Raw genomic sequence first — 26,824 nt, 5'->3', positions numbered from 1 at the left:
GAGAGAGGTTACTGGGAAGGGAGTCAAGAGACAGCGCATGCACGCAATCGGCTGAGAGAGAGCTGCAGCTAGAAGAGAGGTGCAACAGCAGTAGAGAGCAGAGACAGCAGATGACAGCTCAGAGCTGGGCTATACAGACCGGGCTGAAGTAGCTGATCAGAGCAGGGGCAGCCCACCTCTCCCGGCTGTGCTGCTTTCTTTCCCCCTGCCAGAGGAGGAGGAGGGTGCAGGTGGCTCCCGGGGCCAGTGACAGCCACAGCCCCCAGCCATGGTGCAGCATGTTCGGAGCCTGGAGGAGCTGGACTCGCTGCGAAGTGTCCTGCTGCACAGGTGAGTGGGGCAGGGGAGCAAAGTCACCCCTATTTCCAGGGACCATCAGCCCGGCCACCTCAGGCATGGCATGGAGAGGGCAGGCTCCCAGGTTTCCTCACTAACCTTGAGTAAAGGGATGTGGCAGCCAAAGGGAATCAACAGAAATAGAAGAAGAGAAAATAAGATGGTACCTTATTTATTGGACTAACTTAACACCGGGTTTTTTTTTATTAGCTTTGGAAGGTAAACCTTCTGCATCAGATCAGAAATAAGCAAATGTTGATAAATAACAGTATATATAAGTGAAACATCAAAGCATTTCAATGACAGTCTCACAGGATGAGGGTGGGGTGGGTTAGGTGATAGCCAGGGAGGGCTGGGTGGATGAGGGACAGGGAGATATGCATGGTGATAAGAGGGTGACAAAGCAGTAGAATTTAATAGTTTATAATGGGCTAGAAAACCCAGATCTTTGTTAAGTCCTGTCTGGTGGGTGTCTAGGAAGGGACCCCTTGTGCTCTGGAAATGCAGGCTGCTTTTGTCAAGTTTGTTTTTTTTTTAAAGTGCTATAATTGTATGTTTTTATGTAAACCGCGTGGTTCAATCATTGAGTTGTACTGTATAGTGGTATAGATATTTGTGATAAAGATAATGGTACAGAACCTTATGTTTAGTCAAAACAAAGAATATCATTTAGTTATTGAAAGGAAAGACAAGGCAAACTCCCAGGGTAGCTGCCAGCAGGGACATCCTTACACTTAGAAAGTAAAAAAGAGAAAGTACACAGAAGCCAGAAATATTGTTCTTCGTTGTTGTTTTTCTTTTTTTAGGAAGTCAGGACAGTGATCTCAAATTTTACTTTTAAAAACTAGAAGATTTATTCAGTGGCGTACCAAGGGGGGGCAGTGGGGGCGGTCCGCCCCGGGTGCACACCGCTGGGGGGTGCCGCAGCGCGCGCCTGCTCCTCCGAGTTCGCTAAACTTCGATCGTTCGCTGCAACTCCCTCTGCCCCGGAACAGGTTAGCGAACTCAGAGCAGGCATGCGCCGCGGCACCCCCCCCCCCCCAGCGGCGTGCACCCGGGGGGGGTGTCATTTCGCCGGAGGGGGGGAGGTGTCATCTGGCGGGGGGGGGGGGGGCGCATCGGCGCTCCGCCCAGGGTGCCATCCAGGCCAGGAATGCCACTGGATTTATTTATTTATTTACTGCATTTGTATCCCACATTTTCCCACCTCTTTGCAGGCTCAATGTGGCTTACATTATGCCGTAATGGCGATCGCCATTTCCGGAAGGAGAAATACAGAATATTATTGCATTTAAAGTACAGAAATAAATAGATATACACATCATTTCAGGTATAAGAGGACAAGGGTAATGTGTAACCTTCAATAATGACATTGTGATTATAGTAAACAAATAGACAGAGATCAATGATAACTTGTCCTGGTAAAAGTTTTGGTGTCGGTTCATTTAAGATTAATTCTGGGAGTCGTACGTCTGCCCCATTTTTAGAAATATAAGACTCAGATCTTCAAAGTGAGGTTACCCTGCTGCTCAGCTTGAGATGGAAAGGGGGTTCGGGTAAAACATGGATGCTGCAGACCCTGCGGATCCCGAGAATCCAAACTGCATGGGGTTTCACCCGAACCCAAAATGGGGTCCGAGTAATGAAATGATCCTCTGTTTCAGATCATTGATTTAAACAAAATATTGTTTAATTGGGTGGAGAGGATATCTGCCTGGTTAATCAGAGGGATGTGCTGGAAGGACCCAACTGAGACGAACAAGCAGCAGCAGCAGCAAACTCTGCCCAGACAAAACAGAACCTGCAGTGGCCAAGAGCCATTCTAGAAGCCCTGCTACAGACCCAGTGAAAGTGCACATTTTGGGAAAAAAAACTACAACAACAACAAACTTATTGTTACCACAAAAGAAAGGAAGAAATTAAACTAGAGGCAGCTGGCTATTGTGAACTTTTTCCATGGCAGCAATTAATTGTGAAGGTTTTCTTTGGGCAGATCTAATAATTAGAGTTATATAATCAGTGTGTTTTTTTCTAGCGAAAAAGGTGCCCGTACTCAAATGCCAGGCCACCCTTCAGGGGTGGTGTGATCACCAAGGGACCCACCCAACAATAGCCAGGCCCCCTGCAACTAGTCACAGAATCTATGGCAAGGCAGAATTGGTGTGTAGAGTCTGAGCTCTTGCATTAAAACCTGGTCAATTTTAGCAGACAATGGAAAAGGTGCCGGTACCCAATACCCCCAAGTACCCCCTCAAAAAAAGCCCTGGTTATAATATATTATGCTCTCTTTCTCAGAATACATATATTTATTTATTTTTAAATAAATTAATTCCAGGCTTCCGTTGTCCCCTGAGGGAACCCGTTTACCACTGTCCTTCTTGGGGGGGGGGGGGGGTATTTACAAGGCTATTCATAATCTTTACAGGCACCACTGTCCATGCTTATTCTGGAAGCCACTTATCATGCCTGGACTTTATTACTCCTTCCCCTGACTCTCTTCCCATCATTGTCACCCAGCGATTCTCCTCTCTCCCCTGCCTCCCCCCCTCCAGGCACCCACCGAGTCTCCCTGTCTCCTTTGAAAGCCCTGCCCCTCTGTAGCCTTCCCTTCCAGGTTTACAACATAGTATTGTTGGCCCTGTAACAAGCAGCACAGTCTGAATGAAGCCAACGCTATAACCTTAAGTTATTATTATTATTTATTGCATTTGTATCCCACATTCCCCCACCTATTTTCAGGCTCAATGTGGCTTACATAGATTTGTTAACATTGTTATTTCAGGATATCAGATACATAGTGAACTGGCGGGGGGGGGGGGGGGGGGGGGGGCGCATCGGCAGAAAAAGACCTGCATGGTCCATCCAGTCTGCCCAACAAGATAAACTCATATGTGCTACTTTTTGTGTATACCTTACCTTGATTTGTACCTGTCCTTTTCAGGGCACAGACCGTGTAAGTCTGCCCAGCACTATCCCCGTCTCCCAACCACCAGCCCCGCCTCCCACCACCGGCTCTGGCACAGACCGTATAAGTCTGCCCAGCACTATCCCCGCCTCCCACCACCGGCTCTGGCACAGACCGTATAAGTCTGCCCAGCACTATCCCCGCCTCCCACCACCGGCTCTGGCACAGACCGTATAAGTCTGCCCAGCACTATCCCTGCCTCCCAACCACCAGCCCCGCCTCCCACCACCGGCTCTGGCACAGACCGTATAAGTCTGCCCAGCACTATCCCCGCCTCCCAACCACCAGCCTCGCCTCCCACCACCAGATCTGGCACAGACCGTATAAGTCTGCCCAGCACTATCCCCGCCTCCCAACCACCAGATACAGTTAGTAATGTGTAGTAATCAAGGAAGAGAAGAAAGAAGAAGGAAGAGAGTGATTAGGGTAGTTATAGAAGGTGGGCGTTCATAATTGAGTGGGTTGGTGAGGTGACTTAGTGAGGTTGTAGGTTCTCATTGTAGGCCTTGTTGAAGAAGAATGTTTTCAGTTGAATCGTGAAAAAGACCAATGGGTCCTTTTACTAAGGTGCGCTGAAAAAAATGGCCTGCAGTAGTGTAGGCGTGTGTTTTGGCCGTGCGCAGAATCATTTTTCAGCGCACCTGCAAAAAAATTACTTTTTTAAAATTTTTGCCGAAAATGGACGTGCGGCAAAATGAAAATCGCCGCGCATCCATTTTGGTAAACGGGCGGTAATGACCTATATGCGTCAAATGCCACTTGGCGCACGTCCGAAAATTATTTCAGACATGCGTATCGGACGCGCACTAAAAATGAAATTACCACAAGAGCCATGCGGTAGCCAGGTGGCAACTCCATTTTGGTGCACGTTGGACACGCGTAGACACATGTATGGCTTAGTAAAAGGGCCCCCAAGTTCTTATGACTGGGTCCTTTAAAATCTGGATTTCCCCAAAGTTTTTCTATTGCTGCAGACACCTTTATATTTGAATCTTGTTCTAAGATTTTAATGGTCACAGTAGATAGTTTGCTTCCCTTTTCTAGTCATGCAAAAACTCTTAGACAAAAAATCTTTTTTATATGATGAAGAAATTAAGAGCTATTCAAACATATGTGGATCCTTCTCATCTTTGATTGCTTGTTCAGACCTTGATCCTATCTAGAATAGACTATTGCAATGTTATTTAGACTGGATGTTCAAGAAGTTGGATCAAAGGGGTACAACCGGTGCAGAATTCAGCGGTTAGATTGATATTCTCTGTTTGTACATAAGTATTGCCATACTGGGAAAGACCAAAGGTCCATCGAGCCCAGCATCCTGTTTCCAACAGTGGCCAATTCAGGTCACAGATACCCGGCAAGATCCCAAAAATGTACAAAACATTTTATACTGCTTATCCCAGAAATAGTGGATTTTCCCCAAGTCCATTTAATAACGGTCTATGGACTTTTCCTTTAGGAAGCCGTCCAAACCTTTTTTAAACTCCGCTAAGCTAACCGCCTTTACCACATTATCTGGCAACGAATTCCAGAGTTTAATTACACGTTGAGTGAAGAAACCTTTTCTCCGATTCGTTTTAAATTTACTACATTGTAGCTTCATCGCATGCCCCCTAGTCCTAGTATTTTTGGAAAGCGTGAACAGACGCTTCACATCTACCCGTTCAACTCCACTCATTATTTAATGGTCACAGTAGATAGTTTGCTTACCTTCTCCAGTCATGTAAAAACTCTTAGACGAAAAATCTTTTTTTATATGATGAAGAAATTAAGAGCTATTCAAACATATGTGGATCTTTCTCATTTTTGATTGCTTGTCCAGGCCTTGATCCTATCTAGAATAGATTATTGCAATGTTATTTACACTGGATGTTCAAGAAGTTGGATCAAAGGGGTACAAGGTGCAGAATTCAGCAGTTAGATTGCTATTCTGTATTTGTATATTTGAGTCAGTAGCTCCATTGCTGCTGGAACTACACTGGCTGCCAGTCGAAGCCTGCACTGTTATTTTTAAGATCATAACTGGATCGGCACCTTCTTACTTATGTGACTGGGTTACTCTTTTGCATACTGATTCTATACGTAGAACCCATAATCAGATGTTTCTTTGTTTTCCATCAGTAAAAAAAGTTTAAATTTTGAAAAATGTTTAATTCTTCACTTTATTATCAAGCTGGTTCAATACGGAATTCTTTGCCATTGTCAATCTGAAAAGTAACTAATTATCTAATGTTTCATAAAAGTAAAAAGCTTGGCTATTCAGTAAGAATTTGTTATCTAATAAGTGAATGTCCTAGCTTTATAAATTGTAACTTCTGGATATTTGTAGTCAAACTTCTTGAATATAGTAATCCCAGAGAACTTTATAAGTAGTTGCAGAATAGAAGTAAAGTGTTATATAACATAACATCATGGGTTTGGACAGATACAGAGAGGGATGGGAGAAACGGGGCTGTGAGAGTGGGTAAATCATGAGAGATGAGACAATGGAGCTGGTAAAATGTAGGAATTTGTATTCTTATTTACTCGGAGAAGCAAAGCTTGAGAACAGGGCAGAATGAATGGGTCTTCATTGGCTGTCATTTAGGATGGTGCTTTATGACCCACAAAGACTCAAGGCTCCCCTTGATAAATCAAGACCATGCTTTAGACAAAGAGCATTTTTCTTCCTAGCTGCCTGCAATGCAAAATTCTTGATGAGTTACTTAAATTCCACAGATGAATAGAGGACATATCTGGGAATGTTTGAGAGGGGGAAGGATGTGCATCAACTTTGACTTTCAGCCACCTTCCCTTCAGCTATTCTATTGTCTCTTCCCTACTCTCTGCCCCCAGGGATGACCCTAGTATGCTTCTCAAGTCTGACTGTCCTTCATTCTCCTCTAGTATATCAGTTTCTTGGCTTTTGCGTTGTGTTCTCTTCCTTCTACCGTCCTCTGCTCTTTGCGGAGTCTAGAATCCCGGAATGAGAGAGAGCAGCAGCTTCCTATTCTGGTGAGGTGAAAAGAGAAAAGTAGAATTCAATTGCTCTGCTCTCTCCTCCTGTTCCCCACATACTGCCTGCAGAAAAGTGGCACTGTCCTAAGGAGCCTTGTGCACAGAGTTTACCAGAGTCTCCAGGTAAAACCTGGAGAGTTTCTCAAGTATGATGGAGGGAATGGCCAGACTACTTACTTATTCTTGTGACATAGCTTTCCAAGCTGTTTTTAGTAAGCTTCATAAAGCCTCTTTCAGCTCTTGTTCTTACTCTGGAATTTTAAGTAGAATTCTAGGGGTTACTGGGGAGTTTGAAAAGGAGCAGCCAACTGCCTGGACTGCCGTCAAGCTCTATTCAACATAAAACGTGTGATTCTCCAGAGATCTGTTTCATCTAGATTATAGGATCAGCCATTCTGAAGAATCCTGTGCAAATTCATTCAGTATTTGCTGATATTATCTAAAGGCTTTTCATTTCTTCGAGCTGGTTGTACAAGAATGCAAAGTTACTATTGAATTCTTTCTTTGGTAGTAATGAGTGCTTATATAATACCTGATTTCCCTACCAGCCTTCAATAAATGCAATTATTTCTTGAATATGCATGGCAGCTTTGTTAAGTTTCATACTATAATCCTGCAAAACCTTTTTTAACTGTTTTACAATGACATGATTGTATCAAATAATCAAACCTGCAAGAAATTCACAAGTGTTCATTGCAGACACTGCTTAGGGAATCGTGTGAACTATCAGCAGCTCACAGGGCTTTTGACTCCTAACCACTACTCACTTGCCCTGTCCCCTTTTATCCCCACCTCTTTAATTTCCTTACCTCTTAGTTCTGTCTGTTTGTCTGTCCTATTTAGATTGTGAGCTCTTTGAGCAGGGATTATCTTTTCGTGTATGGTGTACAGCGCTGCGTATGCCTTGTGGCGCTATAGAAGTGATAAGTAGTAGTAGTAGTAGATTCTGTTGCTACTATTTGAGATTCAACATGGAATGTTGCTATTCCACTAGCAACAGTCAGACTCACAGAAACAGAAGCCTGCGCAGCCGCATTGGTGATCTACAAGGGCAGGCTTCTACGTGGAATGTTGCTAGCGAAGGAGTAGCCTAGTGGTTAGTGCAGTGGACTTTGGTTCTGGGGAACTGGGTTCAATTCCCACTGCAGCTCCTTGTGACTCTGGGAAAGTCACTTAACCCTCCATTGCAGGGCTGTGCCAAGGGTCTCTGGTGCCCCCCTGCAGACTATCAGTTGCCCCTCCCCCCCCCCCCCCTGGTGAAAATGATCACTTACCACACTGACAGGAATTGTCAGCAATATTCTTAGAAACAAATTGCTATACATTGCAAAATAAGATAGCAGATGTAAATTCTCAAAGTGGACATATTCCAAACATGAAAATAAAATGATTTTTTTCTACCTTTGTTGTCTGGTGACTTTCTTTTTCTGATCATGCTGGCCCAGTATCTGATTCTGCGGCTATCTGTCCTCTTAACTCCGTTTCCAGGGCTTCCTTTCCATTTATTTCTTTCCTTTCCTCCTTTCTTCTTCATTTCTGGTCCTCAGCTTCTGCCTATTTTCTTCATCCATGTGCAATTTTTCTCCTCTTTTCCTTTTCCCTCATTTCATCTCCTTCATCTCTCTTCCCTCCCCTTTATGTCCAGCAGTTTCTCCTCTCTCCCTGAGCCCTGCCCTGCAATCCATATCCATCCATGCCCATCTGTCCCCTGCCCCCTCCATTCATCCCTATCCAGCAATTCCCTTCTCTCCCTGAGCCCTACCCTCCCATCAATCCATGCCCATCTGTCCCTTGCCCCCTCCATTCATCTCTGACCCTATCCAGCAATTTCCCTCTCTCCCTGAGCCCTGCCCTCCCAATCCATGCCCATCCATGCTCCTCTGTCCCCTGCCCCCTCCATTCACCCTATCCAGCAATTCCCCTCTCTCCCTGAGCCCTGCCCTGCAATCCATATCCATCCATGCCCCTCTGTCCCCTGTCCCCTCCATTCATCCCTATCCAACAATTCCCCTCTCTTCCTGAGCCCTATCCTCCCATCAATCCATGCCCATCTGTCCCTTGCCCCCTCCATTCATCCCTGACCCTATCCAGCAATTCCTCTCTCTCCCTTCCATGAACCCTGCCCTTGCATGCTCCTCTCTCTCCCCTGCACTCCGGCAATTATTCCCTTTCTTTTTTTTTTCTTTTAATTTTACCTCCGTGACCACCCGGCAGCGCAGCGTCAGTGCAGGAGGCGGCGCTCCCGACGTGTCTAGCCTTCCCCTTCGCTCATGTTCCGCCTTCTTCTGACGTCAAGGAAATGATGTCAGAAGAAGGCGGAACATGAGCGAAGGGGAAGGCTAGACACGTCGGGAGCGCCGCCTCCTGCACTGACGCTGCGCTGCCGGATGGAGGTAAAATTAAAAGTATTAAAAAAGAAAAAGGGATCTTGCTGCAGGAGAGAAGAGAGCGCCGGCAGTTGGGCAATGGGAGTGGGAGGGCGAGGAGGTAAGCATGGTGCGGCGGCGCCCCCCAAATGACTGCGCCCCCCTGCCATGCTTACCTCGCTTACCGTATTGGCACGGCCCTGCTCCATTGCCCCTGGTTCAAAATAAGTACCTGAATATATGTAAACTGCTTTGAATGCAGTTGCAAAAACCTCAGAAAGGTGATATGTCAAGCCCCAGTTCCCTTTCCCTATTTGAGATTCTACATGGAATGTTGCTACTATTGGAGATTCTAAAAGCCCACCTCTTTAACACTGCTTTTGACTCCTAACCATTCCATTAGATTGTAAGCTCCTTTGAGCAGGGATTCGGGATTGTCCTTCTTTGTTAAACTGTACAACACTGCGTAACCCTAGTAGCGCTTTAGAAGTGTTAAGTAGTAGTAGTAGTACTCACTTGCCCTGTACCCTTTAATCCCCACCACTTTAATTCCCTTACCTCTTAGTTGTTCTGTCTGTTTGCCTGTCCTATTTAGATTGTGAGCTCTTTGAGCAGGGACTGTCTTTTCATGTATGGTGTACAGCGCTGTGTATGCCTTGTAGCGCTATAGAAGTGATAAGTAGTAGTAGTAGTACTTTGGTGCTACGGGTGGCAAAGAAGCCAGGTAAGCACCAAAGACAGCAGGGCTCAGTTCCTCCTTCTGATACTTTGGCAGTCATTTTAGAAGTTCTGTTCATGATTTGGAGATGCATAAACTAGCACCTAGATGTGTATATTGTATACACTTTAAATCCAATTGAAAACTTAAGTGGCTAATATCTTGCTAATGAGGTTACTCAGCACATAGAAAGTAGCAAGTTCATCTGACTTTTCTTAGTAGTATTTGGAAATAATCCTAAAATCTAATTTTTTAGAGGGAGGAAAAGACCTCAGATGCTCGACATTTTGTCATTAATTTAGCAATAAAAATATAATATGGGGAAAAAATGAAGCTAAAGCATTAAGTCTAAGCATCCTATATAATAAAACGCACCTCCAACGTTCTGAAGCCGAGAAAGTGAAGCCTTCAAGCCTTGAAGCATTCCTGCAACATACCGGAACTATGTGTCGTCAGTTGAGGAGATGGAGCCTTACAGAGCGCACGAATGCATCAAGGCTTGAAGGCTTCACTTTCTCGGCTTCAGAACGTTGGATGTGCTCGGTGCTTTTCTGTAGCACATGGGGGGGAATTTAATATATGCTGATTAAAGTGGAGGAGTGGCTGGAGGGGGGACAGGGGAGATAGGACAATCGCTGGGTGGCTGGAGGGGGAGCAGGGGAGAGAGGAGAATCGCTAAGTGGCTAGAGCCAGGGGCGTATCTGCGTGGGGCCACAGGGGCCTGGGCCCCCGCAGATTTTGGTCTGGACCCCCTACCGCCGACCCTCTCCACCCCCCTCCCGCCGCCAACCCATCGCCGATCTTTGCTGGCGGGGGACCCCAACCCCCGCCAGCCAAGGTAATCTCTTCCGTTGTAGGTTGCAAGTTATAAAGCAAAGTTCTTCTAAGTCTGACATCCTGCAAGTACAAAGTGCAGGACGTCAGACTCAGAATTTGAAACTGAGCCTGACGTCCTGCGCGTTGTACGTCTCAGAAGAACAGGAAGCTTTGCAACTTGCAGCCTGCAACGGAAGAGAGGACCTCGGCTGGCGGGGGGTTGGGGTCCCCCGCCAACAAAGGTAAGCGACGGCAGCAGGGGAGGGTTAGCAGCGGGAGGGGGGGTGGAGAGAGTCGTTGGTGGGGGGGGGGTCTGGCAATGGCAGGGGGATCGGTAATGTCGGGGGGATCGGTGGCGGGGGGGCTAAAATGTGCCCCCTCCCTCTGGCTCTGGCACCCCTACCGCCCGAGTCCAGATACGCCTCTGGCTGGAGGGGGGCAGGGAACAGAGGAGACTCGCTGGGTGGCTGGAGGGGGAGCAGGGGACAGAGGAGACTCGCTGGGTGGCTGGAGGGGGGACAGAGGAGACACACTCGCACCCAGCAGTCTCACTCTCTCTCTGTCATACACACACACTCGCACATTCACTCTTTCTCTCTCACACACAGTCCATCTCACACACACTCTCTCAAACATACACACACCGAGAAAAACCTTGCTAGCGCCCATTTCATTTGTGTCAGAAACAGGCGTGTTTTACTAGTATAAAATACAAATCATGTAGCTTTGGATTTTACTTATGCATTTTCTCTATGATTAGGACACTAAGAATGAAAAGTTGATAGTTTGTCTCTCGAAGAAGCATATTGTGAAACGGAGGCGTTCTGTTGAGCAAAACGGAGAAACTGAATGAAGTATCTTTTAGAAAAAAAGGATGTGTCCTTTAATCCCTAGTTGATCAAATATTGTGAAACAATGAACAGAAAAGTAAAGCATGTGTGAACTTCAAAAAAACAAGAAAAATTGAGGAGGTTTTTTAGACCAGTGAGGACGTTCGGATGGCATTTTTGTTGCTAAATTAAATGACAGCAAGCTGAGCATCTGAGATCTTTTCCTCCCTCTAAAAAATTAGATTTTAGGATTATTTCCAAATATTACTAAGTAAAATCAGATGAACTTGCTACTTTCCATGTGTTGAATACATGTTAAATCCCAATTTTAGAAATCCACTATATACGTGCTGAAATCAGAAATAGGTTCATATTGCAAGGGTGTGTGGTCTGGGTGTGTTTTGGGTGAGACTAAAACATATACATGTGTAACCCCCCCCCCCCCCCCCTTATTCAAGGTAAGCTAGGTGCTGCCTAGTCACAACCCAGATGGTGGCTGAGAGGACACACAAAATATTTTTTTTGTTATGGGACCGGGGCCAGAACCAGCCTTGAGGGTGGCAGGCCGGGCATGCAAAAGACCAGACTTGTTCTCTCTTACGAAATAATATAATATAGCCCACACCAGGAACGAAACAGCTTTACTGTAACTCCAGTTGATAAACAAACACACAGCGGCCACGCTTCTCTATTTATACAGTGTCTCTTCTTCCCTGTGTGGTTACAGACTGTCTCTCATCTATCCTTCCCTCCTCTATTTGTACATATCCTCTGTCTCCCTCCCTGTCAATGCTTACAGCCTCACCTCCTCTGATAATGAATGATGTCTCTCCCTCTTGCTATTTATACAGAGTGTCTCTTCTTCCCTGTGTGGTTACAGACTGTCTCTCATCTATCCTTCCCTCCTGTTTCTACACATCATCTGTCTCCCTCCCGGTCAATGCTTACAGCCTCACCTCCTCTGATAATGAATGATGTCTCTCCCTCTTGCTATTTATACAGAGTGTCTCTTCTTCCCTGTGTGGTTACAGACTGTCTCTCATCTATCCTTCCCTCCTCTGTTTCTACACATCATCTGTCTCCCTCCCTGTCAATGCTTACAGCCTCACCTCCTGTGATAATAAATGATGTCTCTCCCTCTTGCTATTTGTACAGAGTGTCTCTTCTTCCCTGTGTGGTTACAGACTGTCTCTCATCTATCCTTCCCTCCTCTGTTTCTACACATCATCTGTCTCCCTCCCTGTCAATGCTTACAGCCTCACCTCCTCTGATAATAAATGATGTCTCTCCCTCTTGCTATTTATACAGAGTGTCTCTTCTTCCCTGTGTGGTTCCAGACTGTCTCTCATCTATCCTTCCCTCCTCTGTTTATAGATATCCTCTGTCTCCCTCCCTGTCAATGCTTACAGCCTCACCTCCTGTGATAATAAATGATGTCTCTCCCTCTTGCTATTTGTACAGAGTGTCTCTTCTTCCCTGTGTGGTTACAGACTGTCTCTCATCTATCCTTCCCTCCTCTGTTTATACACATCGTCTGTGTCCCTTCCTGTCAATGCTTACAGCCTCACCTCCTCTGATGATAAACGATGTCTCTCCCTCTTGCTATTTATACAGAGTGTCTCTTCTTCCCTGTGTGGTTCCAGACTGTCTCTCATCTATCCATCCCTCCTCTGTTTATACACATCGTCTGTCTCCCTCCCTGTCAATGCTTACAGATTCACCTCCTCTGATAATGAATGATGTCTCTCCCTCTTGCTATTTATACAGAGTGTCTCTTCTTCCCTGTGTGGTTACAGACTGTCTCTCATCTATCCATCTCTCCTCTGTTTATACACATCGTCTGTCTCCCTCCCTGTCAATGCTTACAGACTCACCTCCTCTGATAATGAATGATGTCTCTCCCTCTTGCTATTTATACAGAGTGTCTCTTCTTCCCTGTGTGGTTACAGACTGTCGTTCATCTATCCTTCCCTCCTCTGTTTCTACACATCATCTGTCTCCCTCCCTGTCAATGCTTACAGCCTCACCTCCTCTGATAATAAATGATGTCTCTCCCTCTTGCTATTTATACAGAGTGTCTCTTCTTCCCTGTGTGGTTCCAGACTGTCTCTCATCTATCCTTCCCTCCTCTGTTTATAGATATCCTCTGTCTCCCTCCCTGTCAATGCTTACAGCCTCACCTCCTGTGATAATAAATGATGTCTCTCCCTCTTGCTATTTGTACAGAGTGTCTCTTCTTCCCTGTGTGGTTACAGACTGTCTCTCATCTATCCTTCCCTCCTCTGTTTATACACATCGTCTGTGTCCCTTCCTGTCAATGCTTACAGCCTCACCTCCTCTGATGATAAACGATGTCTCTCCCTCTTGCTATTTATACAGAGTGTCTCTTCTTCCCTGTGTGGTTCCAGACTGTCTCTCATCTATCCTTCCCTCCTCTGTTTATAGATATCCTCTGTCTCCCTCCCTGTCAATGCTTACAGCCTCACCTCCTGTGATAATAAATGATGTCTCTCCCTCTTGCTATTTGTACAGAGTGTCTCTTCTTGCCTGTGTGGTTACAGACTGTCTCTCATCTATCCTTCCCTCCTCTGTTTATACACATCGTCTGTGTCCCTTCCTGTCAATGCTTACAGCCTCACCTCCTCTGATAATGAATGATGTCTCTCCCTCTTGCTATTTATACAGAATGTCTCTTCTTCCCTGTGTGGTTCCAGACTGTCTCTCATCTATCCTTCCCTATTCTGTTTATACACATCCTCTGTCTCCCTCCCTGTCAATGCTTACAGACTCACCTCCTCTGATGATAAACGATGTCTCTCCCTCTTGCTATTTATACAGAGTGTCTCTTCTTCCCTGTGTGGTTCCAGACTGTCTCTCATCTATCCTTCCCTGTTCTGTTTATACACATCCTCTGTCTCCCTCCCTGTCAATGCTTACAGCCTCACCTCCTCTGATAATGAATGATGTCTCTCCCTCTTGCTATTTATACAGAGTGTCTCTTCTTCCCTGTGTGGTTACAGACTGTCTCTCATCTATCCTTCCCTCCTCTGTTTCTACACATCATCTGTCTCCCTCCCTGTCAATGCTTACAGCCTCACCTCCTCTGATAATAAATGATGTCTCTCCCTCTTGCTATTTATACAGAGTGTCTCTTCTTCCCTGTGTGGTTCCAGACTGTCTCTCATCTATCCTTCCCTCCTCTGTTTATAGATATCCTCTGTCTCCCTCCCTGTCAATGCTTACAGCCTCACCTCCTGTGATAATAAATGATGTCTCTCCCTCTTGCTATTTATACAGAGTGTCTCTTCTTCCCTGTGTGGTTCCAGACTGTCTCTCATCTATCCTTCCCTCCTCTGTTTATAGATATCCTCTGTCTCCCTCCCTGTCAATGCTTACAGCCTCACCTCCTGTGATAATAAATGATGTCTCTCCCTCTTGCTATTTGTACAGAGTGTCTCTTCTTGCCTGTGTGGTTACAGACTGTCTCTCATCTATCCTTCCCTCCTCTGTTTATACACATCGTCTGTGTCCCTTCCTGTCAATGCTTACAGCCTCACCTCCTCTGATAATGAATGATGTCTCTCCCTCTTGCTATTTATACAGAATGTCTCTTCTTCCCTGTGTGGTTCCAGACTGTCTCTCATCTATCCTTCCCTATTCTGTTTATACACATCCTCTGTCTCCCTCCCTGTCAATGCTTACAGACTCACCTCCTCTGATGATAAACGATGTCTCTCCCTCTTGCTATTTATACAGAGTGTCTCTTCTTCCCTGTGTGGTTCCAGACTGTCTCTCATCTATCCTTCCCTGTTCTGTTTATACACATCCTCTGTCTCCCTCCCTGTCAATGCTTACAGCCTCACCTCCTCTGATAATGAATGATGTCTCTCCCTCTTGCTATTTATACAGAGTGTCTCTTCTTCCCTGTGTGGTTACAGACTGTCTCTCATCTATCCTTCCCTCCTCTGTTTCTACACATCATCTGTCTCCCTCCCTGTCAATGCTTACAGCCTCACCTCCTCTGATAATAAATGATGTCTCTCCCTCTTGCTATTTATACAGAGTGTCTCTTCTTCTCTGTGTGGTTCCAGACTGTCTCTCATCTATCCTTCCCTCCTCTGTTTATAGATATCCTCTGTCTCCCTCCCTGTCAATGCTTACAGCCTCACCTCCTGTGATAATAAATGATGTCTCTCCCTCTTGCTATTTATACAGAGTGTCTCTTCTTCCCTGTGTGGTTCCAGACTGTCTCTCATCTATCCTTCCCTCCTCTGTTTATAGATATCCTCTGTCTCCCTCCCTGTCAATGCTTACAGCCTCACCTCCTGTGATAATAAATGATGTCTCTCCCTCTTGCTATTTGTACAGAGTGTCTCTTCTTGCCTGTGTGGTTACAGACTGTCTCTCATCTATCCTTCCCTCCTCTGTTTATACACATCCTCTGTCTCCCTCCCTGTCAATGCTTACAGCCTCACCTCCTCTGATAATGAATGATGTCTCTCCCTCTTGCTATTTATACAGAGTGTCTCTTCTTCCCTGTGTGGTTACAGACTGTCTCTCATCTATCCTTCCCTCCTCTGTTTCTACACATCATCTGTCTCCCTCCCTGTCAATGCTTACAGCCTCACCTCCTCTGATAATAAATGATGTCTCTCCCTCTTGCTATTTATACAGAGTGTCTCTTCTTCCCTGTGTGGTTCCAGACTGTCTCTCATCTATCCTTCCCTCCTCTGTTTATAGATATCCTCTGTCTCCCTCCCTGTCAATGCTTACAGCCTCACCTCCTGTGATAATAAATGATGTCTCTCCCTCTTGCTATTTATACAGAGTGTCTCTTCTTCCCTGTGTGGTTCCAGACTGTCTCTCATCTATCCTTCCCTCCTCTGTTTATAGATATCCTCTGTCTCCCTCCCTGTCAATGCTTACAGCCTCACCTCCTGTGATAATAAATGATGTCTCTCCCTCTTGCTATTTGTACAGAGTGTCTCTTCTTGCCTGTGTGGTTCCAGACTGTCTCTCATCTATCCTTCCCTATTCTGTTTATACACATCCTCTGTCTCCCTCCCTGTCAATGCTTACAGACTCACCTCCTCTGATGATAAACGATGTCTCTCCCTCTTGCTATTTATACAGAGTGTCTCTTCTTCCCTGTGTGGTTATAGACTGTGTCTCATCTATCCTTCCCTCCTCTGTTTGTACACATCCTCTGTCTCCCTCCCTGTCAATGCTTACAGCCTCACCTCCTCTGATAATGAATGATGTCTCTCCCTCTTGCTATTTATACAGAGTGTCTCTTCTTCCCTGTGTGGTTACAGACTGTCTCTCATCTATCCTTCCCTCCTCTGTTTCCCTCCCTGTCAATGCTTACAGACTCACCTCCTCTGATAATGAATGATGTCTCTCCCTCTTGCTATTTATACAGAGTGTCTCTTCTTCCCTGTGTGGTTCCAGACTGTCTCTCATCTATCCTTCCCTCCTCTGTTTCCCTCCCTGTCAATGCTTACAGACTCACCTCCTCTGATAATGAATGATGTCTCTCCCTCTTGCTATTTATACAGAGTGTCTCTTCTTCCCTGTGTGGTTCCAGACTGTCTCTCATCTATCCTTCCCTCCTCTGTTTACACACAGCGTGTCTCGTGAAGTCAGACCGCGCTTTCGCTGTTCTCGTGCTGCTGCAGCCGGCCGGAAAGCTTCCCCGTTTCCATGGCTACGAGCCCGCAGCCAATCACCTTTCGGGACAGGGGAGGCTGTAGCGTGTGATGACACGCGAGTACCCGGATGTTGGGCTGATGGCGGCTCGTGAGCAGTGAGAAGTGGCTTTGTTTAGGGTGGCAGGTGTGAGGTTCCCAGGGCTCCACTCGGAGGAGGGGGAGGGGCAGTTGAGGCCTTGCGCAGCTGTTGCCAGGAAGGGAAGGGAGCGTCCTGATGGCTGAAGAGAGGCACCGAGGCCCAGGACCCGGGCAGGCCCCAGCAGACTCCGGAGACGAGGAGGGCAGTGAGCAGGAATCCCCCGCCTCCTACACGGACTCCAGCAGCTTCTCCTCTAAGTAAGGATCAGAGAAAGGTTTCCTTGATTGCTCTGCTCTGGGATCCGCATTCTTAGCTTAGGTTCTTGCAGCTGCCATAACTATAAAGTTATCCAGAGCTTTAAGTCTAATGTTAAAAGCCATAATTGTCTGTGCCACGATTATGGCTAGACAGGTCTGAATGGGCCATGGCCGCAGAGAGGGGGGGGCAGGGGGGACAAAATTCCCTGGGCCCAGGCCTTGGGGGGGGGGGGGGGGGCGGCCGCCGCCCTCCCTCCCTCGCTCCCTGGCATTGAATTTAAGCGCCTCACCTTCGAAAGCGCAGCAAGCAGCGGCGGACCACTCCTTCAGGGTTGCCAGGTGGAAAATTTTTTTCCCACCCAATCCAGCCTAAAAACAGCCCAAACCCCGCCCCTGACACCCCCACCCCTGCGTCATCACCCCCGCCGTCTCAACCCCGCCCCTGCCGTCATCGGCCCCGCCTCCCCGTCATCGGCCCCGCCCAGAACGTCACTAACCCCGCCCCCCGCGGCCGAAAAAAAACGCCTGAAAACCACCGAAAAGAAAAAAAAGAAGCCCAAAAAAACGCGACCCGCCACGGGCAAAAATGTCCCGCAGCGGGTCGCGGAAAACCGCCCAGTTGGGCGGTAAAACCGCCCACCTGGCAACACTGCACTCCTTCCTTCCATGTCCCGCCCTTGCCTGATGTAACTTCCGCGAGGGCGGGACACGGAAGGAGTGGTCTGCCGCTGCTTGCTGCGCTTTCGAAGGTGAGGCGCTTAACGTCAGTGCAGAGGGCCCCGGGGTGGAGAGGGGGCCGGCGACCTCGGGTGTGGGGGGGCCCGGGGGCGGCCTTGTCCCGGGCCTGGCCCAGTCTCTCGGCGGCCCTGGAATGGGCCACCCAGAGAGCTGGGCAGACTTCTATAGTCTGTGACCTGAAAATGTCAAGGACAGGAGAGATCAAGATCAAGTATGCGTAATATCTTCTTCGGTAGATTGGATGGGCCATGCAGGACTTTATCTGCCTTGTTACTATGGATGAAACTCACCTTGAGCCCCCAAAAATCCACTTAGGTACGTCTGGTATATAAAATAAGAACTGAAGAGCAACCTTAGAAAAGGAGACAAGGAAGGTAGTAGATTTGATATTGTATGCTTGAGATCTGTGTAATCTAAGCAGTATATTAAGTTTCAATAGAATAAACAGTTTCTGTAACGCTGCTGCTTCTAGCTCTCAAATATAGGTACACTTGGATTCCAATTATCCGAACACCCATCATCCGCATGTCCAATTATCCAGACTGACGTCACCCCCCCCCCCCCCCCCCCCCTCTCCATTTTGCACAGATAGTTGAAAAATTAAAATTGCTCAGCAGAAGGATGCGGAACCGCCTGGAGGTGGATAGAAAGATGCCTCCGCAAAGCTCCACTGTATCGAAAGTGCCTGCATGGTCATATATACATGCATGCGCATTAACAGAGTCTCACAGGGCCTTCTTTCTATCCAGCTCCAGATAGTGCCGGATCCTTCTGTTGAGCAATTTTAATATCCCAACTTTTTTTTCCAATTACCCAGATTTATGATTATCCGGACCAGCCCTTGCAGAGGATAGTCCAGATAATTGGCATTGTACTGTATTTTTAATGCAGACAGTGGCACCAGAGGAGGGAAGGCAAGATGAGAGACAGTCTGTAACCACACATAGGGAAGGAGAGACACTGTGTGTAAATAGAGGAGCTGTAACGAGAGGGAGAGACACCATCTATTTTCAGAGGAGGGGAGGAGATAGACTGTAGCATTGACAGGGAGGGAGACAGACATTGTGTATAAACAGAAGAGAGAAGACAAGATGAGAGACAGTCTATCGCCAGGGACATAACTTAGCCAGATGCACGCTCCCTTTCCCACATTATCTTAGCGGACTCCTGAGGAAGCTGTGGGTCTACACTTCAGCCAGCTGACAGGGACAACTGTTCCCTTTCACTATCACTACCAGCCTTTCTGCCTCTTCTTGGGATCCACCTGCTGCAGGCCTCATAGCTCCTTGGGGAAATCCCTTTTCCTTTGGGCTAGGGTTACCGTACATCTGGTTTTACCCGGACATGTCCTCTTTTTGAGGACACTGCCGGGTATCCGGGCGGGTTTTGCCAGCTGTAGAGCTGCCTTGTTCCCAGTGCTGCTTCAAAATGGCTGCCGAGAGTTCAAGCAGCGGCCTCGCAAGACTTCCACAGAAATCTTGCAAGGTCATTGCTTGAACTCTCGGCAACTTTTTTTGAATCAGCGCCAGGAGCAAGGCAGGTCTACAGCCATGCCAGGCAGGAATTAGGGGGCTCTTTCCTGCCCCGAAGAGGTCACTAGACCACCAGGGCACTACAATAAGGTATAGGAGGGGAGGGGTAGTGAATGGAGTCATGTAGGTGGAGGCTGGAAAATTTGGGAGGGGATATACATGGGGGAAGAGAGAGGGAATCTGACATTCTTTGGGGGAGGGGTCAGAGTGACGGGTGGGGTGTGACAGGGGCGGGGTGTGACAGGGGGCAGGGCATGTGCCCTCTTTTTCCTTAGGGCAAATTTGGTAACCTTACTTTGGTCAGGCTGGGGGTTGTGGCTCTCTTCGAGAGAATCCCCCACATGTATAAAAGGATCCAAGCTACCTCCTTTAAACAGTTGATGACAGTTCCATGTTCCTCACTGTTACCTTATTCTGCCTGAATTACTACTTCATCCTATAACTCCAGGGACCTCCAAAAAGAAAAAAGAATATACTCCTATTTATAGTTTTCCAAGACTATCCCCCTCTAACTTTTTATAACTCTCCATAGGAGAGTCTTCTAACCAGATGTTAGACCTTCACCTGGCCTCCAAATATTATTTGGCTGGGGCCACTCTTTTACTTTTGACCTTATTATGCTTACTTGTTTTCTTTTCTTAAACCTGCCCAGGCTCTTCCGTCAAATCTCTTACCCTATTGTCACCATTCTAGGTTCTCCTGCCCTGCCTATGTCAGGGATGTAATGCCCAGGTGGCACCCCTGACTACTTGCAGCGTACTTGAACCTCGGTTAGGCTTACAGCCTTTGTAATGGTTGGGCCTGGCTTCCTGTGCTTTGTCAGTGGACCTAGTTCTGGCCTTTTTGGGTGGTCTTCCGTACAGCTGCTTCTTCCGGTTTACATGTTAGTGACTCTTGGTTTCCTGCTGAAGGATCTTCGTCTCTTGAGCAGCTAGCCCCTACTGATTCCTTGGTTCTTGACGGGCCTAAGGGCTCTCCTGTGGTGCTCTGAGCCAGGTGGGTTTATTCTTCTGCGCTCTTCCCGATGGTCCAAGTGGAGTCCATCTTTACCAGCTGATAACTTCAATTTCACTCTATCTTTGCGGGCTTTATTTATTTGTAACATTTGTATCCCACATTTTCCCACCTATTTGCAGGCTCAATGTGGCTTACATAGTACCGTAAAGGCATTTGCCTAGTCCGGTGGAGAAACAAGTACAAGGTGATGTTGTAGTCGGATAAATGTACATGTGTTTCGGGTACAGTGGGGATCGAAGGGAAGAAAGTTATATAGTGTCCATTATGAGCTTTAGTTTTTCTGTGTTGCAGAGTGTAGGCATTTATGTTGGGTCGGTGGGGTAAGGTTGTTTTTTAGTGATTTCCTGAAGTTTAGGTGATCATAGGTTGTTTTCACAGCTTTTGGCAATGCATTCCATTATATAGGAGAAGCTGGATGCATAGGTTGTTTTGTATTTAAGTCCTTTGCAGTTTGGGTAGTGGAGGTTTAGGTATGTGCTAGATGTTCCGGTTATGTTCCTGTTTGGTAGGTCAATGAGGTTTGTCATGTATCCTGGGGCTTCGCCGTAGATAATTTTGTGGACCAGGGTGCAGATTTGAAGGAGATTCGTTCTTTGATTGGAAGCCAGTGTAGTTTTTCTCAGAGGGGTTTGGCACTTTCGAATCGAGTTTTGCCAAATATCAGCCTGGCTGCTTATTTTGAGCAGTCTGGAGTTTCTTTGTGAGTTGTTCTTTACATCCCGCATAGATTCCGTTGCAATAGTCTGCATGGCTTAGTACCATTGATTGTATTAGGTTACAAAATATTTCCTTTGGGAAGAAAGGTTTTACGCGTTGAAATTTCCACATTGAGTGGAACATTTTCTTTGTTGTGGAGTTCACTTGGCTCTCGAGTGTGACGTTGCGGTCGATTGTAACGCCGAGTATTTTCAGGCTATCTGAGATAGGGAGGGTGTGGGTTGGGGTGTTTATGGTTGTGGGTTTGTAGGTATTGTGTTGAGATGAGAGGATGAGGCAATGTGTATTTTTCAGTGTTTAGTTTCAGTTGAAAAGAATTAGCCCAGGAGTCCATGGTGTTCAAACCGAGCATGATTTCATTGGTAATTTCTGTCAGATCATGTCTGAAGGGAATGTATATTGTGACATTGTCGGCGTAGATGAATGGGTTGAGGCCTTGATTGGTTAAGGACTTGGCCAGTGGGATCATCATTATGTTGAAAAGTATTGGTGATAGTGGTGATCCTTGAGGTACTCCGCAGTCTGCTTTCCACGGTGGTGATATGTTTGAACTAGATTTCACTTGGTATGTTCTGGTGGTTAGAAAACCCTTGATCCAGTTAAGTATATTTTGACCGGATACATGTCCTTGCCAGGTACCTTTTCAGTTCACTCTTCCTGTTTGTTGTTTCTGGTCTGGGAATCTTCCCTGTGGGGGTTCTGTGTAGTAGGAGTGGCCGCACAGGTGGTAGACCTTGGTGGTCCTTTCCTGGTTGAGGGTGCTCTAGGGTTCCCCAGCCACTGGAGTGTTTTCCCCGGTGATGCTATTTCATCAGCTTGCCTTGGGGTTTTGGGAGTTCCCTCTGGTGGCCTGGTTCTGCGTACCATTGGGCGTGTTGTTTCCTCGGTGGCAGCATCTCTGGTGGTACGCTGGTATTTTTCACTCCGTTATTCTCTTTATTTATTTATTTATTGGTCCACTTGTATCCCACATTTTCCCAGCTTATGCGGGCTCAATGTAGCTAACAACGTTACAATAAAATACAAAATACAACAGCAAAAAAAAAAAACAAAAAAAACCTGAGCCATGAGGTTGTGAATGTTGCCTGCATGAAATCTTCAGCCCTGGCTGGCTCAGGGAACAGTAACTAGGCTTGTACTCAAAACCAAGTTGTCCACTGGGCATTGCATTGCTGTATTTTGGGCATTGCATTGCTGTATTTGCCATTGAGCAGCTGGACTAGCACAACGGTTACAATTTTTTAAATAACACGAAAAAATCTATTCCTTACAAGTCAGGAATTTTGCCTCTAATATGAACAGCTTCTTTGCTTGAAATTAAGCTAGAACTATTTCTAGTTGATCCCCATGAGGAAGGGCATGTATTGAAAATGTCAGCAAGGCTTTCAGTTTTTTCCCCAGTTTAACTGAAATGTTACTAGCGTTGGGATTTCATGTTTCATTAGCCGTTTCCTATTTGGAATTGACCTCTGAAATTTTGTGGGGAAGACGTTTTAAGGTGGAGCTTTGGCACAGGGAGAGGGAAGTGCAGAACATCTAATCCCTTTTGTTTGGTCCAACGTTGTCTGATTTCGCCCATGAGATTCCTTTTTGTCACAGCTGTTTATAGAGTCTCTCCTCTCAGCATTTTGCATTGACCATCCCATTTAAAGCAATAGCTACAAATGGCCAGTTCTGTTATGCGTCCTCTCTACATTTATACTGGGAGTCTCATACTCTAGTGCTCGTTGGCAGCAAGTCAGTCAGATTTTCAGAATATCATTAACGAATATACAAGAGAAAGTTCTTCATTCAGTGGCGGCAGTGGGCATGAAAATCTATCTTATACATATTCATTATACTCAAAATATGACTAATCTTAATATTTCCATACTTCTCTAAATATTATTTAAATACTTCATTCATCTAAAGATTCATCTAAAATATGCTCTTTATGCTTTATTCAAACCAATAAAATCGCAGAATGAACATTCCCCCAAAACTTATTTTAAAATCCTAAACACAATTCAAGATTGACCACTTTGCAAACATATCATGGTTACACAATTATCATTGTTGCACATTATCAGTAACACATTAGAGAATGTTATCGCACTGTAAAGCATTCAACCTACTAACAATAATACTCTAAATATATATCAACCTCACACAGAGCTGATGTTCCTAATTAGTACCAATTCAGTCCATAAGCAGGGAAAATCCCCACTAAAAAGTCTCTGCAATGATTTAAAATCCAAACCTCGCAGGTATCACATGTATAAATAGTATTTTCTTTCAATTCTTCATTCAAATTGCTTCTCACTATAATGATCCATATGTTCCATTGTGATAACTGCACACAGTGGCGTAGCCAAGGGTGGGCACAGGCCCACCCATTTTGAATTCAGGCCCACCCAGCAGCAATGTGGCCCTGCCAGAAGAATATTCCTGGCATCTCCCCCTTCCCTTCCACCGTGGATCAGGGGAGGGGAGGGTCTCTTAACTGCACTCCTTTAAGCACACTCTACCTTTTAAATCCTTCTTTTCTTCGCCAGCAGTGAGCATATGCTCCTACCTACTGCTCGTGCTGGCCCTGAGTCTTCTCTCTGATGCAACTTCTTGTTTGCGGGACCAGGAAGTCATGTCAAATGGAAGGCTGGGGGATGGTGCAAGCAGCAGGTGGAGAAGGATTTAAAAGGATTGGGGGCTTGAGAGAGTGCAGTTAAGAGACCCCCCCCTCCCGGCCCCCAATCACCGGGGGAAGGGAAGGGAGAGATGCTGAGCGGGGGGGCAGGGTATTCATGCCTACCCACTTTGAGCTCAGGCCCACCCAAAATCGGGTGTATGGCTACGCTCCTGACTGCAAAGATTATAATAAAGTCCCAATTATGTTATAATCATTAGGGATATCCTGAAAACCTAACTGCTTTGCCGCCCTCAAGGACCGGAGTTTAAGCTCCTTGATTTATACTGTCTTAGTTTAGATTAATTTATTTATGAATTTTCTAGATCGCTTTTCATGTAGTTCCCAGCAAAACTCTTCAGGAAGCCTAGAATAAAACTTTTTCCTTCTATTCTCCCCAAGTCTGACTATAGTGCTGTTAGTGAAGAGCAGGTGTATGATAGGACTGTACTGTTGGGAGAAGACCAAGGAGTAGGGTAGAAGGGGATGGCACTTCCAAAAATACGAGGGAGACTAGATGGTCCTTGTATACAGTGTTTATTTTAATATACCTAAAGTGTGAAAGTTATTTAAGTTTTATTGAAGTGGAAATGCTCTATACTTCCATCTTCATGCCATATAGAGAACCTCTGTGTTTATCCCACACCTTTTTGAATTCAGTCACTGATTTTGATCCCACCACTTCCCATGGAAGAGCATTCCTCCACGAACACCGAAGAGAAGTAATTGTTTAGCACGTTCACATTATCCTCATCACTCTCTACATAGCCATTCTCATTATCTTTCAGTCTTGCAAGTCCTATCTTTTCTCCTTCAGTATATCTGAAAAAGGTCTTGTCACCTCTCTTTACATCTTTAGCCATTTTTTCTTCCGCTTGTGCTTTCGCTAGCCGTATTTCCCTCTTCGCTTCTTTGAGTTTAATCCGATAATCTTTTCCGTGATCCTTTCATTGCGTTCTTATGTATTTCCTGAACAAAGCCTCTTTTACTTTTATTTTTTCAGCTACTTGTTTGGAGAACCATATAGGCTTCCTGTTTCTCTTGTTTTGATTTACTTTCCTTGCGTAAAGATCGGAATGACGAGTGATATGATTAAATTTGCAGATGACACAAAACTATTCAAGGTTGTTAAAACACAAGCAGACTGTGAAATATTGCAGGAAGACTTTAGGAAATTGGAAGACTGGGCATCCGAATGGCAGATGAAATTTTATGTGGACAAATGCAAGGTGATGCACATTGGAAAGAATAATGTGAATCACAGTTAGCTGATGCTAGGGTCCACCTTGGGTGTCAGAACAGAAGAAAAAGATCTAGGTGTCGTTGTAGATAATACGCTGAAATCTTCTGCTCAGTGTGCAGCGGTGGCCAAAAAAGCAAACAGTATGCTAGGAATTATTAGGAAAGGGATGGTGAATAAGACCAAAAATAAAAATCAACACAACACCGATCACAGATGACCCATACCAAAAAATTAAAATGGGATACATAAACGCCAGATCAGCAGTTAACAAAGCAATAATAATAACAGATTGGATCACGGCAGACAACCTTGACCTACTACTCATAACCGAAACCTGGATCCACGATCAAAAGGACCCCATAATTCTAGATCTATGCCCCCCCAGGCTACAAAATCACTCACTGGACAAGGAAATAAAAAAGAGGAGGAGGAGGAGGTATAGCACTAATTCATAGATCTCACTTTACTCTAGAAACCGTAGCTGAAGCCATAACACCCCAACTTGAAATCGCCTCAGTTAGAACCTTGCTTGATCACCTAAACTGTGTACTATTTTATAGACCTCCAGGTAACTGGTACGACTGCCAATCACACTTCATGGACTTCATATCAAACACCTGTGTATCCAACTCCAATCTACTCATAATAGGGGACATAAACCTACGCCTAGAAGACCCGAACTCCGCTAATACACGTGAATGCATAGAATTCCTCCAACTATGGGGCCTAAAATGGCCACATATGCAAGCAACCCATGTCAAAGGACACACACTTGACCTTATTACACACAAATTGTCTTCTGACCAAAACCTAATACTATTAGATACAAAATGGACTGACATACCATGGTTAGACCATCACAAGCTAAACCTATCCCTACAGTGGCGAAAGAAAGGTTCATACCACATACCTGAACGCACAACCTACACCACGAGAGGCCAAGTAGACCCGGAAATATTCTGGCAACAGATATACAACAACGAATGGATAGCACAAACGGACTCGCCACACTGTCTCCTAAACTGGGATAACATGCAGGAGCATATTAGACGAAATAGCACCACTACAAACAAGAAAATCACGTAGACACAACTCTATACCATGTTATAATGAAGATCTAAAAAAAACTAAAAACACAAGCCAGGAGGCTTGAACGAGCCTGGGCAAAAATAAAAGATGCACATACACTCAACGCATGGAAACAAGCGCAAAGAAAATATAAATATGCAACAAGACAAACCAAAAGGTCTTATTATAAAACCAAAATAGGGCCAGGTTACAAAGACAAGCATAACCTTTACCAACTCATGAATAAATTATTTCACTGGCTCCCTATCCATTTCCGTATACAATTCAAGCTCCTCTTACTGACCTATAAGTGCATTCACTCTGCAGCCCCTCACTACCTCTCCATCCTCATCTCTCCCTACACTCCTTCCCAGGAACTCCGTTCACTAGGCAGATCTCTTCTAATTGCACCCTTCTCCTCCATCGCTAACTCCAGACTCCGTTCCTTTTATCTCGCCGCACCTTATGCCTGGAATAGACTTCCTGAGCCATTACATCAAGCTCCATCCCTGGCCGCCTTCAAATCCGGGCTAAAGGCCTACCTGTTTGATGCTGCTTTTGATTCCTAACTTGTCACTTGCTCCTACCTTTATCTTGATTCCTAACTTGTCACTTGTAACTTCTTTATCTTTGATTCCTAACTTGTCACTTGCTCCTACCTTTATCTTGTCTTCCTCTCTTCAATAATCCCCTTTCCCTATGTGTCCTATCTGACTGTCCTACCCTTATCTCTTATTTGTCCTCTCTATCTGTCCTGATCTAGATTGTAAGC

At 45.7% G+C, this 26,824-nt stretch overlaps 1 protein-coding gene across 3 annotated transcripts in view; it reads left to right on the top strand.

Annotated features, from left to right (window-relative positions):
* The first annotated feature begins 207 nt into the window (after positions 1–207).
* INTU (inturned planar cell polarity protein) overlaps positions 208–26,824 on the top strand; it is a 157,784-nt gene continuing 131,167 nt past the window's right edge. For 2 of the 3 annotated variants that reach the window (XM_030191756.1, XM_030191755.1), the window contains exon 1: positions 16,821–17,075. In XM_030191756.1, coding sequence (XP_030047616.1) covers positions 16,954–17,075 — 122 coding nt within the window. In that variant the 5' untranslated portion in view covers positions 16,821–16,953. Of the gene's footprint in view, positions 331–16,820; positions 17,076–26,824 lie in introns of those variants that run through there. The other variant, XM_030191757.1, reaches the window with a different exon arrangement.

The sequence above is a fragment of the Microcaecilia unicolor genome, chromosome 2 (assembly GCF_901765095.1).
Source record: "Microcaecilia unicolor chromosome 2, aMicUni1.1, whole genome shotgun sequence".
NCBI classification, from domain to species: Eukaryota; Metazoa; Chordata; class Amphibia; order Gymnophiona; family Siphonopidae; genus Microcaecilia; species Microcaecilia unicolor.
This window is presented reverse-complemented; position numbering and strand designations above follow the sequence as displayed.